We start from the raw sequence: 19843 nt of genomic DNA on the forward strand, positions 1-19843 counted from the left end.
CCTTTTGTGAATTGTAAAATATAACAAATCTACAAAAAAAAAGTACCTAATACATAAATGTCATCTTAACACATTGTAAAACGGACACCCACATAACTATAGTTCAGTGCAAGGAACAGAATGTTGCCAAACTCCCAGAAGCTCCCCTTACCTATTCTCAGTCACACTCTTTTCCCAGCTCTCTAGAGTGAGCATCACCCGGACATTTTATAATCACACTGTTGCTTTGTTTTTTAATTTCACCATGAGCATCACTCTCTCTACTATCTAGAAAAGATGGGCACATTTTTGAACTGTAATGAAATGGAATCATGCTTTTTTGTCTAGCTTCTTTTGCTCAGCATGACTTATCTTTTTTATTCATTCTTGGCTTTGGATATAGCAGTGGTTCCTTGTTTTCCATTATGCTGTAGTATTGCATTAGGTTGGTAATATACCACAGTGTCTTTCTCCGTTCCACACCTGATGGATGTTTTGGTTGTTTCTGGGTTGAAGCTATTACAACCAACATTGTAATAAACATTTTCCTATGTCTCCTGGTGCATGAAGGAAGACACCTTGAAGTCATATACCTAGGTAAAGTTGTTGAATGCCTTTGCTCATCAGAAGGAAGTGAGAGACTGGGCTGCTGTTCCGGTAGAGTCTTGGGATAGACAGGTGTTGGCATCTGGGACCCTGTTAAGACTGCTGCTCTGGGCTGGGGCCTCAAGGGTTGCATACTACATTTTGTCAAATTTCAGTTCTCAGTGAGATTCTCTCTAATCACCTTTTTACAGCTACAACACTCACACATTTCCTAATTCCCTTTCCTCCCTAGTATTTATGACACTCATATATAGTTATATAGTTATATATAGTTATATATAGTATATATATAGTCATATATAGTTATATGAGACTCACTCATATATATATATAATTTATTATCCTTCTCCTACTGGCAATGAAATGAAATTTTATAAGGATATTTTTCTGAATGATCAGCTTGAATTACCATTGCTTAGAACGTAATACCTGGACCTGGCACATAGTGGTTTCTTGATAAATATTGAATAAATGAATGATACAAGTTGTAGAACAGACATTGTTCAGGAGGAGCTAGAGACCTGGGTTTTTTGTTTTTTTGTATTTTTCTGAAGCTGGAAACGGGGAGAGACAGTCAGACAGACTCCCACATGCGTCCGACCGGGATCCACCCAGCACGCCCACCAGGGGGCGACACTCTGCCCACCAGGGGGCGATGCTCTGCCCCTCTGGGGCATCGCTCTGTCGCGACCAGAGCCACTCTAGCACCTGGGGCAGAGGCCAAGGAGCCATCCCCAGTGCCGGGGCCATCTTTGCTCCAATGGAGCCTCGGCTGCGGGAGGGGAAGAGAGAGACAGAGAGGAAGGAGAGGGGAGGGGTGGAGAAGCAGATGGGCGCTTCTCCTGTGTGCCCTGGCCAGGAATCGAACCCGGGACTTCCACATGCCAGGCCGACGCTCTACCACTGAGCCAACCGGCCAGGGCGAGACCTGGGTTTTAATTTTTGCCTTTACCTATATTAAGCTCTGTAATTCTCAACGATCCTATTTCTACATCTCTATGTACTCATTAACAAAACAGAGCTCTAATACCCATTTTATATGTCTCACTGATTTTAGAGAGGCTCATGCAAGAAAGTGCTCTTGATAGCCAGGAGGGGATATTTTTATCATCTTGTTTATATGTAGTGTCCTGAGCAGGTAGCTCCGTGGCCCTTTTAGCTTAACACACTCCCAAGAAAATGCTCTTCATTTGAACACAGGGTAGAGCTCACAGTTTAATTTCTGCATCTACCTCTGAAGATTTTAATGGATCCTTTGCATAGCACTTAGATTAGATCACTGGACACATTATAAGCCACTGAAATCTGAAGAATGAGAAAACAACCAACTACAAAGGTCCAGGGCCTTCAATATGTCCAGCGTTCTTTCTAGGCTACTCCTTTCATCTCCACTGCTACTCTTCAGGTAGAGTATGGCTTCATTTTAAGATGAAGAAATAAAAGTTTAGAGAAATCTGCTCTCCGACCCCGGCAGCAGAGCTGATAAGAGACAGATACTGGGGGCGGGGGGACTCATGTCTGTCTGATTCTAAAGCTAAACTCCCACCCACCTCAGGAGATTGAGATATTTCATTTAAGAGCCCAAAAAGTAGATATTTTCCTATGAATGCTGTTTCTCACTGATGTGTTATTTTTTTTTTCAGACTGTCTATGACCAGTGGTTTATTACACTTTTTAACATTGTCTACACATCACTTCCTGTTTTAGCCATGGGAATTTTTGACCAGGTATGTGTTCTTCTCTATGTTTACAAGTGATTTTTCTCTGTTTATGCCTTAGTTGCTTCTAACTTTTAAGTAGAAGATACAAGTCATAGAAAGAGTCACAGGATTATAGTTGTTTTAATAGGTATTACATGGATCCAAACCCCTTCTATATCCCCCACTACCCCCAAAAGTTTCTCTGATCAAAGTTTGGCAGCTCTCCTCTTGGAGAGTCAGACCCCGTATTCATATTTCACCATCTCAGCTCTGAAGGTTCTGAGACATCCTGCAGGAAATAGTCTCTTTAACTTCATTTTAGTTCAGCATTTCCCAAACTCATGTGACTGTACTTTTAGTTATCTATGTTTTATATGTCACTTATTAACATACCTCAGAACTAGTGCTATGTGGGTCACACACTGGGAAGTGCTATATTAGCCTCTGGAAGTATAGAGAACCATGAGTAATAGATAGAAAAAGTATAGCAACAGGTTGGAGTGAAGACAGCTAGCATCTGGGGTGAGACCTCCTTGCCCAGAACAGCCCAGACCAGGAACTATATATAGGCCAGCAGAGCACTGTCCCAGTGGGAGAGAATGACAGCCTCATAGCCATGGAGAGAGAGGGTGCATTGCAGTCTTCTTTTGTTTAACTCAACATGCCTGGGAGGAGAGAAAGGAGAGAATCAATTACAAAAATGGTGGCTCCTTGGCACACTCAGAAGCATGGAAGGCATTTCCCGGAAGCGGGGGGGACATCTGGCTGCCTATGGGAAGTGAAAGGCTAGCTAGAGGAGTTTCCATGGCACAATTAGAGTATATTAGGGTAAAAAAAAATATGTTTTTAAAGTATTTTAAAGGAGATCAGATTTTCTCCAGGCTGTTGTTAGATCCATTTGCTAGACCTCATTTTCTGGCCCAAAGCCATCTATTGCAAAATATAAATCTTCACATTATGAGCTCACTCCAGTCTCCCATTCTGTCGGTTTGTAGTTGGTTATAAGTTCTCACTTTTCATATGTAAAAAGGGCAATTTGTGAATGGCATATTTTATGGAATTCTATACAGAGTAACAGACTCCTAAAGACCTTAGATGTAAAGGATTTAAGCACATTCATTGGCAAGTGCCCATGCTGACTAGTGTTTCTTTTCTTGGTACTTTTTATCTGCTCAGAATGTGGGATAAAATAATAAAAATAAAGCAGTTTCTGGGAAAAGATAGTTATTGTGCAATTTGAAAAAAAAAGGCTCAGAGGTTCAAGTCACTGTCCTAAGGCCATCGAGCCAATAAGTGAAAGAAGTCAGACTAACACCAGGCCACTTGACTCGGAGCTTACTATGCTATTACCATTGTTATTACTACTGTGATTATTTTATTTGTTATTACTTATAAAGACATCTGTTATTTATTACTTAAGGTATGGCAAGAACTCTGCTGAATATGTACCCATTTTATGATGACAGTAGTCCTGTGAGGTTAGCATTTCTGAAAAGGAGGAAACTGAGGTTCAGACAGGTTCAGTAACAGGTCTAAGACTACACACCAGCCAAGCTGCAGCACTGGAGTTTGAGCTCAGCATTGTCTGGTTTCAAAGCCTGGGCACATAGCTCCACCAGTCACTGGACTGAGGAAACAAGCCCCCAGTTGCACCTCCGAACAGGACTTCCTGAACAGAATATGTCAGTGTTCTTCACGGAACCCCATTCAACAAGACTCAGGCCATCCCACAAGCAGGAAGGGGAGCTTGGTCACCACAAGAGTTCATGCCTGTGTTCCTTCTTCTTCAGATGCCCCTCCTTCACCCCTGGTCCTCTGATGTTTTCCATGGTCAGTTCTTGCCATCCTTTTGCCTTTGGTGCTCATAGTGTGGTCATCAGCTTTGGAACTGGTTGGAAATGCAGAGTCTCAGGCCCTACCCCAGACCTACAGAATCATACTCTCTTCCCCAGGAGATTTGTGTGCACATTAAATTTGAGAAACACTGTTTTCGCTTCTCCCAGACCCCTGTTGGGGCCAAACATGCATTCTCATTCTGCGGAAATTCTTTGTCCCAAACACCTGGCAACTGCCATTGGAATCTTCACTGGGTAGAACACTGAGCTCTTCAGGCTCAGCTCCCTTCCTACCTGGAATCCCACATGCTATTCCCCCTTTTCCCATTTCCTCCCCCCTAAGCTGGGAACTCTGATAGGCCAGTTCCAACTCTGTAGCTCTCTGAGCTACAGTGAACTTAAAGCCCATTGACTGCACATGATGCACTAGAATCCTGGGATCATGAGTGCAGCTGAAGGAGAGGAGAGTGCAGGAAAGAAATTTCAGTGTGAAGCCAAACATCTTGGGGCAAGTCAAGTTTTGGTTCTGCAATAAGAGCTATGTAACTTCTCAGAAATCTCTCTTGAAAGCTCCAGTTCCTCCTTTATAAAATAGGGATCATTTTAGTATCCTCTGGGTTATTGTGGGAATGAAAACAAGATAATGAGTAGTGCACATGAGGGCATGCTTAGTCATGCATGTGCTGTTTCTGGAGATAGGGAAATCAGGTCCTCTCTGACTTCTCAAACCTCCTCCACTGACTTAACACTCTGTTGACAGGATGTAAGTGACCAGAACAGTGTAAACTGTCCCCAGCTCTACGAACCTGGACAGCTGAATCTACTTTTCAACAAGCGTAAATTTTTCATCTGCGTGGCACATGGAATCTACACCTCATTAGCCCTTTTCTTCATCCCCTATGGGACCTTTTACAACATGGCTGGAGAAGATGGGCAGCACATTGCCGACTACCAGTCTTTTGCAGTTACCATGGCCACATCTTTGGTCATTGTGGTCAGTGTGCAGGTAAACCTGTTGGTGAAAACTTCTTGATGCCTTTACAACTTTTAAAATTCTGTTTTGTTGTTGACTGATTTTTGTCTACTTCTTAGAGAAAAAATTTTTTACAGGAATATTGGGGTTTCCTTTTTAACTACAGATTTTGTGATGGATGCTAGCTGAAACTGTTGTAGTAATCATTTCACAATGTATGTAATCAAACCATTATATTTATATTAAACTTATATAGTGATGTATGTTAATTATTTCTCAATAAAAATGAAAAAACAAGAGTGTAAACAAGAGGCTTTAACATAAATGACCATAGGAAGGAAATTAGCATTAGATTTTTATAACCTCTATGTTAGTAGAAACCTAATAATGAATCACTTCTTGGGGTTGAGTATTATTGGATTTTTTCCCCTTTTTTCTTCTTTTCCAAGTGAGAGGAAGAGAGAGAGAGAGACAGACTCCCACATGCACTTTGACTGGGATCTACCTGGAGAACCCCTTCCCCCCATCAGGGGCTAATGCTTTGCCCATCTGGGACCATGCTGCAACCAAGCTATTTTTAGCACCTGAGACAGAGGCTCCATGAAGCCATTCTCAGTGCCTAGGCCAATGCACTCAAATAAATTGAGCCATGGCTGTGGGAGGGGAAGAGAGAAAGAGAGCGAGAACAAAGGAGGGGTGGAGAAGCAGATGGTCACTTCAACTGTGTGCCCTGACCTGGAATCAAACCCAGGACATCCATATGCCAGCTGTTGCTCTACCATTGAGCCAACTGACCAGGGCTGAGTATTATTAGTTTTTGAAGAAGAAAAATTTTCCACTTATAACAGAAAGAGAAACTTTTTTCAATAATGTCTATAAGACTTAATAATTTCCAGGTTTTAAAGTGAGATCTAAAGTTTATTTTGCAATACCTTTCTTTGGAATTATTCAAGAGGTTCAGTGTTATAGCTGTGGCATCTCTGAATCTCAAATTCAGAGCAGCTCTTCTGATGGGGATGAGTTTTGATGTTCCATTGATCTTATTCCATTGGACATCTTGAGTTGTTTTTCTACTTCCTTTTTAGTGCAAATGATGAACAATACTATTAGATATGGAGTTAGAATTCACAAAAACTTTCTGATCCATTAAAAGTTCGTAGCTCTGGGTGGGTACAGCAAGCAATATGTTTTCTGCTTTTTGTTTTTGTTTGGGGTTTTCTTTTTGTTTGTTTTTATTTTTGTTTATAAGGGGCAAGCATCAATCAAGGGCTAAATTTTTATAGTTTGAATTGCCTTTGGTCAGTCCTTTTTATAACCTAAAAACAAACTCATTTACAAATCTTAGCTGTTCACATCCAACAGAAGATCTCATTAAACCCAGACATTTTCTTCATGACTCAATAAATATTTATTAGATTGTATGAATCAGATTTAAACATATTGCTTTAAATCTTTGACATTCCTTGGCCCATCTAAGTGAGTAACATTAAGTCTATACCAAAGCCATCTAACACATGACTTCTTGGAAGTTCAAAATACAGAGTCAGACAGGTAGCATCCAAAAGCAGAACTAAATTGCTCCACTCAGTAAAGGAATTCTGTTTGTTTTACAACTATATAAAGCATACTGGTGCTTTGTGAACTCTCTACTCCTAGTTCTTCTATGTTCAATTCTGTAGAAGAGGAAGAAATCATGGAGTGACTTGGAAGCATTTGACATAGCTAGGGCATCATCAGGAGAGTCCATTACTGGGATCAGGTCTATATCACCTCAAAATAAGTGATCATTCCATCTTTTCTTATAGCTCTTGCCATTATATTGGGTACTCCAAAGTCTCTTGCTCTGTTGCCTTTGATCACTGAGCAAGCTCAGTGTATACTCTTACAGTTCCATCCCAGAGAACTGCCTTCCTTTCCTTCCTTATACTTCTCTGGTTAACTACGATTATGATTACTATAGCTTAATCCTTCCATGTTTTTTTCTTTGCTTTGAGTCGCACACACATGTATTCAAGAGAAATCCTTGTAATTTTTGTAATATGTTTTTCTTACTTAATGTGATGTGCTGGACAACTTTTCAAATCACATTCAGATCTATTGTACTCTTTTTAAGGGCTGCACAGAATTTTATAAGGGTATATAATAATTTATTCATCCATCCTCTAATGATAGACATTTAGGATATTTTTATTTTCTTTTTCTTTTTTTGTTATTGAAACAATACTGGCACACATATACTAGTACATATATTTTGTGTAGTGTCAGATAAATTCCTAAAAATGACATTTCTGGAGTTAGAACTCCTCAATTTTACCAAGCTGATGGATGAACAATGTGGTTTTTATTGTTGTTGTTGCTGGGTCAGGGAGTATAAGCATTTTAAGTTTCATAAATATTGCCTTATTAATTTCCCAAAGGATTGCACTTACAGACAAAAGAGACTCCTTTAAGTTGAAAAGGTTCATTAAAAGCTACCAGGTAGCTCCAATTTTTAGGAAGGTGAATGAAACAGGGACAGCCACGTGTCTTAGCCTTTTGAAACAGCATCCAACCACGGACTGCGTTGCTGTAGTGAAGATACTGCCGTTCTCACCTCATTTGGTTTGGCTCCGGGCACACTGAATGGCAGGTCAGCCACAGAGTTATAGGGAATCATCAGTTCCACCATCAGGCCTGTCAAATGCTGAGAGAAGTTTATTAAAGTTTTTCATTGTGATTATGATTTTTATCAAGCCCTCTTTGTATTTCAAGGAGACTTTACCTCCAATAATTTGAGACTATGTTATTTACCACGTGATGGTTCTCAATTATCTGTTCTTTGTAGCTTTTATCTTTTTTTCATGATAAACTATCCTTATTTAAATTTCAGTTATTATTATTTTTATTCTTTTTGGCTTTTTTAGTCTGCATTTGCTTGATATATAATCTGGGTCTGTGCCTTCATCTTATTTATTTTAAAATTTTCATTCTATTAGTTTTTCTCCTTTAATAAGAGAGTTAAACTACTTGTTTTATTATAACTTATGTATTTTTCTTTTTTTGTGTGACAGAGACAGAGAGAGGGACAGATAGGGACAGACATACAGGAAGGGAGAGAGATGAGAAGCATCCGTTCTTTGTTGCGGCACCTTAGTTGTTCATTGATTGCTTTCTCATATGTGCCTTGACACGGGGAGCCTCCAGCAGAGCGAGTAACCCTTTGCTCAAGCCAGCAATCTTGGACTCAAGCCAGAGACCTTGGCTTCAAACCAGCGACATTGTTTATAAGGGGCAAGCATCAATCAAGGGCTAAATTTTCATAATTTGAATTGCTTTTGGTCAGTCCTTTTTATAGCCTAAAAACAAACTCATTTACAAATCTTAGCTGCTCACATCCCACACTCAAACCAGAGACCTTGGGCTCAAGTGGTTGAGCTGTGCTCAAACCAGATGAGCCTGTGCTCAAGCTGGTGACCTCAGAGTTTCAAACCTGCATCCTCTGCATTTCAATTCGACACTCTATCCACTGTACCACCGCCTGGTCAGGCTCTAACTTATGTATTTTATGTTGTTCTTTTCATGTTATTTTATGATTACCTTTAATTCTACCTTTCTATTTCCATTGTTTTCTTTACATACTTGGATGCTTCTGAATAATTTACAACTTTTACTATTAAAGTCCATTTTACTAGTGATTTCTTCCTCTTTTCATAGTCATTTAAATCTTTATTTCTGTACTAATATTTCAAAACTAAATAACTATATCCTCTACCAAACAGTTTACTATTCTATTCTATACCGCCCCTCACCCATCTCCAAATTAAACAATTTTGGAAATGTTTTTATTTTATTTCTCCCTCCTTGGACCTTCTCTATTCCACAACTCTTGCATGTTAATAATTTAGAATTTTAGTTCCAGGACGTTATTAAATACCCCTTTATTATACGTTTTGACTGCTGCAAATTTTTTTCTAAATTAATACTGCAGTTTATATTTGTATTATTACTCATTTGGAGCCAACTATAAATTTACAGTAATCATTCCTCACCACCGGTTTATGCTCATTGTTTTCTGCTATTTTGTCTTTATTATGATTTAATTTTTATTTGGTTGCAGCAATTTCCTTAAGTAACTTCTTCAAAAAAGGAAGATACATTTTATACTTTTGGGCCTTCATTCTTTGTCTTTTCACTTAAATGCTATGTTCAATGGGCATAAGATTCTTGAGTCAGATCCTTTATCTTTATATATCTTTTTCCACTATATTTCCACAATATTTTAGTTTCAGTGTAGCAGTTTGATATTAGGTCGATTTATTTCCTTTGTAAATAATATCTTTTCTGTACAGAAGCTTTTGTGTTCTTTATCCTTGGATTTCACAAATGGCACTGTTTCATTAATTTGCCCTGGATTTAGATTGCTCCCATACATCTAATAATCTTTGCTGCATGTTATAACAGAGCAGTTGTGTTCTTCCATAATTTCTTTGATTGCTACTTTTTAAAATTTCTTTTTATTTCAACAATGTCATTTTTTTTTTTTTTTTTTTTTTTTTTTTGGTATACGGGGCTCATGGACGTGACATCTATGGATTTGCCATCCTAATCTCATATTTTATGCATGTGGTTTCTATTTCTTCAAGTTTTGCTTTCTGTTGTGAGATATTATTTCCATTTTTTTCCAGAATATTAATTCAGTTCTCATCAGTGACTATTGTAAATTCAAAAATAATGCTTTTTTATTCTTCCAGAACTTCTTCTGCGATCTAATTGTATCCCCTTAAGAGTTCTCATTGTTTTTGTTGTTGTTATGGTACTTGTCTGTCTTTTCCATTAGTTCTGCTTCAATAGGAGCCACCTGTTCTTGTTCTTTAATATTGTTTTTGTTTTTAGTTGGGACTTAAATTTGTTGTGATTTTTCTTTGCCTATTCATACCTACACAGTCCAGGCTATTGGTGTCTCTAGAGACAACAATGGACTGATAGGTGGTAGAAGGTATTTGGAGATTTTGTCTAATGTCTTAATTGCCAAACAAACTGTAAAACCAGCATCTTTTTTGCTGCGGCATGGGTGGCAGGGCTTTGTGTTCTCAGGCCTCTTGAGGGAAGAAAATGCTATCTCTTTCTCTTTATAATCCCTGCAGTTTATATTCAAGGCTGTCAGCATCCTTTTAATGGGGCATCATTTTAAAGAATGGTAAACTTCAAGTAGGAAGTGGAAACATATTTCCACATGTAGAGAAGAATCTATTTACTCTGTAGGTAGGGCCCCCTCAGGCAGGTGAGAAATCTGTGGTCTTACACCAGACTCTGCCAAAAATGCAAACCTTCACTTGGTTTATTTGAGACGTCTGAGATGCAAATAATGATGTCAGAACCTACTTGTTTTTCCTCTGACAATGCGAGAGTTCATATTCACCAGTGGCTTCATTGACACTCCGATAGCAAGCCACTCTTTTTCACTTGTCCTGACACAACAGTTACTGAAAGGGAGAAGGGCTTATGAACACACTCCCAGGTCACTATGATTCCAGCTCTGAAATTGATGTCAGAAGAGGATGAAGGATTTTTCTTTGTCACTATTTTAATAATTTAAGAGAAAGGATCATCAAAATGAGGTAGGCTATTGATGTAAAATAGATTATGCCTGTGTAAAAAATGAGCATGTAAAAATTAAGGTACAGATTATAAAATGTTACACTTGCTCATTACAGAAGATCTATTTTTTCCAACAGAAAATTTTTGAAAGCAATTTATAAATAACATTGAAATTAGAACCCATTCTTCTTTCTTATTTCTCTCTTAAAAGAAATTTAGCATTTCATTCCCAGATTCTGACTCAACCTTGGCAGATATAGTGGCTTGCAGGTATAGGTTCTAAAGTCAGTTGTCTAGCAGAAATGTCAAGTAAGTCCCCTGTGTTGTGCAAAAAGTGGAAGTACCTGGTGTTGACTGGGAGCTAAACAGGTGCAACCATTTTTTCACAGAGTAGTTCTGGGGAAACATCACTCAGTAATATGATACTCTCTTAATCCTCAAAGATCTCCCTTCATATCTGTCTTTATTTACAGATAGCCTTTGATACCAGTTACTGGACTGCCATTAATCACGTTTTCATCTGGGGCAGCATTGCCACTTACTTCTCCATTTTGTTTACAATGCACAGTAATAGCATCTTTGGTGTCTTCCCAAACCAATTTCCATTTGTTGGTAAGTGAATTCTATATCTACTGAGCTTAGTGTCATGCTGTCATTTATTTACCTCTATAATTTATTTTCTAGGTTGGGTGGGACTAGTGGTGATCAATACACTTTTCTCTAAGAATTGATTGTATTGGAGGCATCTGAAGGCTTCCAGGCTTGAAAAGAGCTCTAAAAGATTAGTTTCTGCTCTCCTTACCAGATACAGAAGAATCATTGAGGTACCGGATTCCCAACAGCCCAGATGCAGTAAACTGCTCATTTGAAACAAGAGGCATGGCATATATATCAGAGCACCTGAGACCTGTGAAAAGTTTATGTATTATAGAGGGAGGAGAAAGACTAAGAAATGCTGGAGTCTGCCTTTAATGCCGCATTATCACCAACATCTTCACCAAAGGTTACCAGTGGAACTTTATGCATTTAGATAAGAAAGAAATGATGTATAATTTAGAGCCTTCTAAAAATTTAGGATTTTAGTCCATACGTGGCGTGAAGAATAGGCTCTGTAGTTAGATGGCCAAAGTTCAGTGTCAACTTCACCATTTATAAGCTGTATGACCTAGGACAAGTTTCTTTTACTTTTCATGCCTTACTGTCTTCACTTTTTTAAAATAAATTTTTATTAATTTTAATGGGATGACATCAATAAATCAGGGTACATATGTTCAAAGAAAACATCTCCAGGTTATCTTGCCTTCACTTCTAAACGGGATAGAAATAGTTCCTAGTTTCATAGGAAATTTGTGAGAGTTAGATGAGATAATACACAGAAAATGCTTAAGATGTGACATTCTATGTATTCCTTCTAAAAAACATAGTAACCATGATCATGGTGGTGGTGATGATGATTCAAGCAAATGTGCCTTGGGAACACTGCAGAGTGATTTGAGCAGTGAATGTGTAGCAAAGCATCTCCTAAAATCTCTTATGATCCTGAGATTCTGTGATTCTATAAAAGTGTATATCTGGCCTATATATGTGGTACACTACCATTGCTCTCCACATTTCACAATGATTCATAGCAAGGGCCACTTAACTTTACATAGTTCAGTGTAATATTCTTTCTTAGAAGTTTTGAAATCTTTAGGGTGTGTGAGACAAACTGGCAACAAGGATGTTTTTGCGTTCATCCCAGAAAACTGTAGGAAGGAGAGATAGTGACAATCTTCTTGAGCTCAATCAGGCAAGGCTGAGATTTGTATCTACTAGTTGAGGAATCCAACCTACAAAAAGAATTCTTAGAAGACTAATTCTTTTTTTTTATTATTACTTAGTGGGAGGCGGGGAGGCAGAGAGACAGACTCCTGGTTGAGATCCACCTAGTAAGCCCTCTATGGGGTGACACTCTGCCCATATGGGGTGATGCTCTGCCCATCTGGGGTATTGCTCTGTTGCTCGGCAACCAAGCTATTTTAGTGCTTGAGAAGAGGCCATGGAGCCATCTTCAGTGCCTGGGACCAACTTGCTCGTACCATTCAAGCCATGGCGGGAGAGGAAGAGAGAGAGAGAGAGAGAGAGAGAGAGAGAGAGAGAGAGAGAGAGAGAGAAGGGTGAGGGATGGAGAAGATGGTTACTTCTTCTGTGTGCCCTGACCAGGAATCAAACCTGGGACTTCCACATGCTGGGCTGATGCTTTACTGCTGAGCCAGCTGGCCAGGGCCAGAAAACTGATTTCTATTGAAAGCGAAATAAGAGCATCTATAGCATTATACTTTCTCAATGATACAAAGGCTTCTGAAATCATCATTTCATTTAAATTCACACACTTATGTTATTCTTCAGCTTTTGCCTTGCCCTGCATGTACATTGAAATTTTAAATCACACCACTCTTACTTAATATGTAATATTAATACTTTGTTTACCAAAACAATTCTATCCATGTAGAAGAGACATGATGATTATGAATAAAAATAAGCATATTAGAAAAGAGAGACATTAAATCTATTTTTAAAGTTATTTTTTTGGTTGCCAAATCTGAAAGGTCAGTGCATTGACCAGAAGATTTCCAGTCCTAAGAGAGCATTCTAGAATGCATAATGAGACTGGAATGCCTCAACTGGAGAAAGTAGTTTGTGTGGTGACTACTCTTGCCAGCTAAGTCCATGTCATTTCAGGAATTAATTACTGAGTTCCAATGAGACTTTTCAAAAGTTAGGTCAACATTGGGGTTTAAGAAAAAATTTTTTCCTTACTGGCCAGCAGCAAACAGCAGTGTGGTTTTAAAGTGAAGCTTGGTTTTTTTTTCCAACCATGCCTGGGGGTACTGAGCTTCAAGGAGCTCAAAGAGACATTTAATTTATTGAATCAAGTTTGTTTCTGCCCAGGCAGATGGAACCAACTGCTCTTTGGTAGATTTTACTCTTCAATGCCAGAAAATTCAGTAACCCAAAGCCCATTCAAGGTGCTAACACTTTAGCATTAGACGAGGGAACTTGAATAATTGGAGATACCATGGTAGACCCCTAGAAACCCAGTAGGAGTAAACGTTCATTTTGATGATATACATAGGGTTGCCGTCTTCTGTAGGACTTGTATACCTGCCTCACTGACCCTTACTGCTTTGTTTAAACAAATGGCTCAGTATATAAGGTGTGATTACAAAGTAAGGAAACTATCTCTAAACTCGGAATGAGCATCACTACTCTACTGCACTAGCATTTGGGTGGCTGCACCAGTGGTTTTCCAGGATAAGAATCTCTTTTCAAAAGCTAAGGAGCATCCCGACCTCCTGGGAACTTTGAGTACCTCATCACCCAGTGAGCATCCGAGAACTCAGCAAGTCCCTTTGAGGCTGGTTTTCTGAGGTTATAGTCTGAATTGAAAAGTTTAGCCCTGTAATAGAGAAAGCTTACCCTTTATGGCATACCGTGTCACCAAGACCATCATTTGATAGTGTACCTGCAGCTAGCACATGTATTGTGTAGTTTTGATGTAAGTGAGAGTGAACAGTTTGCACCGCAACATAAACCTTTTTTTAAAAATATTGTTTATTTCTAAGCTGGTTATTTTTAAGAAATGACTTGGGAAGAACCTTTGACCTTCCCATAACTGCCTAAGAATTTAGATGGAAGATCTGCACCAGGAAGGCAGCCATCATCACAGATAATTATATTTTAATATGAACTAGGCATGGTAGATAAGGAGGAACCTAGCAAGGCCCATTTGACCAAAGTCCTCCCTGTGTCCCTTGTTAAAGATGGCCCAGAAAACATTTGTTTACCAGACATTTGCTTCTCCATCTCCTTGTGACAGGTCTTCTTTCTCTTTGAAGTCCAAACCTCTCCTACAGCCAGCCTCCACCTCCCTATCTTCTTAGCTCAAGATAGCATATAAGCCTCAGATGCCAGGGTAAATGTGCCTTTTTTAAAAATAATGGCAGCTCTGCAGTCGAGGAATCTAGAAACTGAATGAGAGAATTATGCTTCATGAGTGAAGCTGGACTGAACCTGGATAAGAGAATGCTTGGTTCCAGCTGGTAGTCTCCAAGCGACCAGGCCACAGAGCAGTTCTCAAGAGTTATCACTCTTGCCTTCTCCTCATCACCATGGAACATACTATACAGTGGAGAAGACACCTCATAGTTCCAAACCTACTGTTTCTAAAAGGCCGTATGGGAATAGACAACAAGCTTATTAACTCAACAATTCAATTCTGTTTTAACTATAATGTATATATATTTTTAACAATAGGAAATGCACAACATTCCTTGACCCAGAAGTGCATCTGGCTTGTTATTCTCCTAACAACAGTAGCTTCGGTTATGCCTGTCCTGGCGTTCAGATTTTTGAAGGTGGATTTATTCCCGACCTTGAGTGACAAGGTACGTTGTAGCACTGATGGGTCCTTGAAGGCTGGTTCTTGGCTCTTGGAATTATGTTAGTCTCTGTCTGATTGGAAGCCCAATGAAGGGCCAATGAACTTCCCATTGGCAAGCACCCACTGGTGCACAACATCACACCACAATAGATGGAATTGGCTATGTCTGTTGCACTAGCCGTATGAATGCTGATAAAGATAACTGTCTAGATTAAATATGGGTGGGAAGTCATATGTTACAAGTGAATTTGGGTATCTTAAAAAGTTGACTGATAGCATTTTGGCCAACTCTTCCAAGGGAAAGGCAAGCTATAGGGAAAGTTATTGACCTGTGGGCAAATAAAGGGTACAATAAAAGAGAGACAATCAAGGTAGGTGGTCAAGGGGCTCTAACTATTTGTAGAAATATAGTGGTAGATTCAGAAACATGGGGGAGCTGTTACCTTCTGAACAGATTAAGAAAGGGAACAGCAGCATGAGGAATGGGTTGGAAAATATGCTGTTAGAAGGAAAATAGAACAGAATATAGAAATACTTACACCAAGGGATTAACAAAACATATTTCAGTATTTCTTGGGAAGAGGAGTATAATGTCAAGTCAGGTCTAGACCTAGATAAAGAGAGAAAAGGAGAAAGGGCAGACACATTTATAGCCATATCAGGAGAAGAGTGGAAACAATGATGCAGTGAGTGACCAGGCCAATGATGTTGAGTGGAACTGAGGTAGGATTTTCCTTGTCATGTTATCTCTCACATTCTGGGGCCAAAATACAAAAATATTCCTCTGAAATGGTTCCCAGAGTCCCCTGTTATGTCTGTCCTTTTCCTCTGGCTCTGTAAACTCATTCTTATGTAAACCCAGAAAATGATGGATGAGCTGAAGGAAGGAAGATGAAGATCATTTCTTCTTATATTTAGTCCAGTCATGACTTTCTGCTTAACAGTTTCCTCCTGACCCAAAAGTCAGAGTCCGGACAATCAGCTGAATCCAAGAACAAGGTGGCTTGCAAATCTTGTTCCAAACCTTGGATTTCTTCTCCTTAACTCTAGAGGGAAATGAAAGAAATGTTGGAAACCTACCCAAATGATGTTCACCTCTTCAAAAGGCGACCCCCCAAGAACTCAAAACCCTAAAAACCTCCTGGTACATTGACCTCTCCCAAGAGTTGGAAATTTCTGATTCTCATTTTCTAAACTTTATCTTTGTCTAGTTCCTCATGACTGTTAGATCCTGAGAATCCCCCAAAGGGAGGGAAAAGGCCTATTTTGAGGGGAGAGGGACTATAAATTGTTACACTGACTGTATTTGGGTGGTGCATGTTAGAAAAATATTTTTGTATAAAAGTATGCTTCTATTCATTTAAGAAGGATGTATGAGAAAAAGACAATAATGAAATTTGCCTTAATACCTCCTGCTTAATAGTCTCTTGGTGGAGAGAAAAACTGACCAATGCCCAAGATAATCCTCTTAGAAAAATTCTTAGTTTATAGGTGAAAAACTCCCTTTTTCAATGAAGGTGAGTATATTGTTCATGTCGATGTTGTTTTGACTGAGAAGGCTTTCACTTCAGAGTGTGGCCCACTGCTGGGAGTCCACCATTTGGATGAGTCACCTCATTCTGGGTCTCCTTCTCTCTAGGTCCGCCAGTGGCAGAAGGCTCAAAAGAAGGCAAGGCCTCCACGTACCCGAAAGCCTCAGACTCGTAGGTCAAGTTCCAGAAGATCTGGATATGCTTTTGCTCACCAAGAGGGATATGGAGAGCTTATCACATCTGGAAAAAATATGCGAGCTAAAAACCCACCCCTGACATCAGGGTTGGAAAAGACACTGTATAATAGCACTAACTGGATCGAAAATTTGTGTAAGAAAACCACAGACACAGTGAGCAGCTTTAACCAGGATAAACTAGTGAAACTGTGAGTCAGGATGAATTGAAACTGCATAGTTATCTTCTCACTTCAGCTGGAGCTGAAATTCAGCTAGCTCCGGTGTGGGGTCAGGGGTAGGAGTCGGGCAGAATGCCTCCCTTAACTTAAATCTGTGGCAGACAGCTGCCTGGTGTCTGTCAAATAGAGGTGTACTCTACTGAAAACCACACCAGATGCTCAGCATTGAATTTGTGATTTGGCAGACAAAACCCTCACAATACAAGCACAGGTTGTTTTCTTTTATCAACCTAGATACTAATTAACCTGGATTTTAAAATTGTATATAGAGAAAAACTTGTAACTCTGCATGTACATTGAATGGATCTTCAGGTGGATAAAGGGTACATTCAAAGGTATATACCCCAGCTGAAAAGCCACACCATTTTACAGGTAAACTTATATATGTAAGATCAGCCTTTCTCAAGACATCCTTTTAAGATTTAAAATAGTACTGAGGTGCTTTCAGACTAAGAGGACCTTGTCCCTCCCTAGTCTTAATATCTACCAGTGTTCAGCCAGAACAAAACTCACCTGCCTGCTTGAAGACTAAAAAACACATCGGTGTTCTTCATTTTTCTGCTGGTCTAGTGACAGTAGATTGAGCATCTTTACAGTGGGATAAGCTGGTAATTTGGCCAAATTTATTTAAAAAATTCTCATGGATGGGTTCATAAAATGTCAAAGAGATGTTCTCTAGTAAGTATTCTAAATACTTTTCAATGACTTTTATAACAATCTCAGTAGTATCCTGGTAGAGAAGCTTGGTGTCCTCTAGAACTATGACTGCAACCAGCAAAGCACTGACATTCCACACTTTAATGGTAGTATTCCATATAGTGTATGGGCAAATACTTTCAACACTTCTTATTTTAAAAAGTTTCAATTCAAAAGCCAAACCAATAAATAAACATTCTCTTCAATTACTATTTAAATATTCAGGTTTAGGTCATTCAGAGTGAGTACCTTTTGGTATACAGCTGTAATGTTTAGCATTCCAACATATAAACATGTAGATGAGATGAGGCTGATTTTTGGGAGATGTTCCAGTCCAAATGTGAATCCCCAGTGTCATTGCCATAAAAAGGATTCAGGCCAATTTGTGTTCAAAGTCCAGCTCTATCACTTCTTACCTCTATAACGTTGGGCAGGTGAAATGCCTCCTCTGAGACTCAGTTTCTTCCTCTGTAAAATGTGGCTATACTTACCTACCTCATGTGGTTGTTTGGGGGCTATCAAAACACAAATTCTCAAATCATTAGAAACATAATTCTCATATGAATAGATGATGAATGTAGTTCCATTTAACTCATCATCAGAATAATAGAACACTTTGAATAGCATGTGAAGAACTAGAATTTAATTAATCAGTGGGAAAGGCCTTGATGAAATGAGATTGCTAAGTAAGATACAAAACTGGTTAGTGTCCTACAGGGAAATCAAACTATAACCTTGTAGGTGAACTTCTCTACCAGGAAGCCAAAATAAATCTTCCTCAACGCCTTATAACCTTTCTACAAGTCAACCTCCAACTTTACAGAGTCCTTAATCTGGTCCTTATTGAATTATTAGTCAAAATTTTATTTCTGAAGAGAGTCAGATGGACTTGGGTGGTCTTGAGGAACAATGGGCTGGCATAATATTAATAGATCACACAGTCTTGATTTTTTTTGTTTTTTGGGAGTTTGTTTTTTTTTGTCTGTTTGTTTTTGTGGTTGTTGTTGTTGTTGTTTTGCCTTAATTTCCAAGTCTGGGATGATTTTTCCTCAATGGGACTAAGTGAGATAATATGTCAAAGAACCTAATCATATTAAATGCTCAATTATGTTTCTTTTTCTCCTACATGTCTGTGTAGACTTATCAAGATACTCTTTTTCAATATCTAATTTGTCATTAGTTTCACTGTGTTTGCTCACTTTTTGTAACATTTTTGGAAGATTTGAAAATGTTCAATAAATATTTTGGCATTATTGGTGTTTGATGTATTGCCACTTCTTTATTGGGAACTCATTGGGAAGAGTTCTTGTTACATTGGTCAACTGAATTTTTTTCAGTTTTACATGCCTGGGGAAAATGTACATCACTCTTAGGATCAAAGTCAAGAATAAAACAAACTAATTGGGCCTATGTGTAAGAGATGGGGAAAGAAAGGAATGTTCCAAGTTTGCAAATACAGTTCAAATTAAATAAGGCTGTTGATGAACAGATAATGTAGATGATTGTGAGAGAAACACATTATCAACTGACTTTGGCCCCATGAGATTCAAATAAACCCGCACACCCACTGCAAGATCATGCGATTACAAGTGCCAGGGATTATTTGACCCTTAAGAGAAAGAGCCTGAGGGGTGGCTGGTGATGGCAGTACACTGGGGAATAATACAATTTTAATTTTACATAAACATTATCAGATTATTTGGAAAGAAAATTTTTTCTTCTAGATTCAGGACTGATGTTGGTAATTTTTTTTTTTTTGTAGGAGAACATTTAAGGTTTACTACTTTAGCAGCTTTCACTCACATTTATTTATTTATTTTTTAAATTTATTCATTTTAGAGAAGAGAGAGAGAGGGAGAGAGAGAGAGAAGTGAGACACAGAGAGAGAAGGGGGGAGGAGCTGTGCCTTGACCAGGCAAGCCCAGGGTTTTGAATTGGCGACCTCAGCATTTCCAGGTCAACACTTTATCCACTGCGCCACCACAGGTCGATGTTGATAATTTTGAGTTTTTAAAATCTCAGTTCAAGTTTTGAGCTTTTATAGGCAATTGCAAATTGTATTCCTCTGGTTTAGATTTGCTATCTTTTGTCTCTCTCATCTGCCTCT

General features: G+C 38.8%; 1 protein-coding gene across 2 annotated transcripts in view; it reads left to right on the forward strand.

Moving 5' to 3' along the window:
* Positions 1–18958, forward strand: part of ATP8B4 (ATPase phospholipid transporting 8B4 (putative)) — a 268241-nt gene extending 249283 nt beyond the window's left edge. For both annotated transcript variants that reach the window (XM_066388296.1, XM_066388297.1), the window contains 5 exons: positions 2229–2312; positions 4881–5126; positions 11144–11282; positions 14967–15097; positions 16733–18958. In XM_066388296.1, coding sequence (XP_066244393.1) covers positions 2229–2312; positions 4881–5126; positions 11144–11282; positions 14967–15097; positions 16733–17014 — 882 coding nt within the window. In that variant the 3' untranslated portion in view covers positions 17015–18958. The remainder of the gene's footprint in view (positions 1–2228; positions 2313–4880; positions 5127–11143; positions 11283–14966; positions 15098–16732) is intronic.
* The last annotated feature ends 885 nt before the right edge of the window (positions 18959–19843 follow it).

The sequence above is a fragment of the Saccopteryx leptura genome, chromosome 6 (genome assembly GCF_036850995.1).
Source record: "Saccopteryx leptura isolate mSacLep1 chromosome 6, mSacLep1_pri_phased_curated, whole genome shotgun sequence".
NCBI classification, from domain to species: Eukaryota; Metazoa; Chordata; class Mammalia; order Chiroptera; family Emballonuridae; genus Saccopteryx; species Saccopteryx leptura.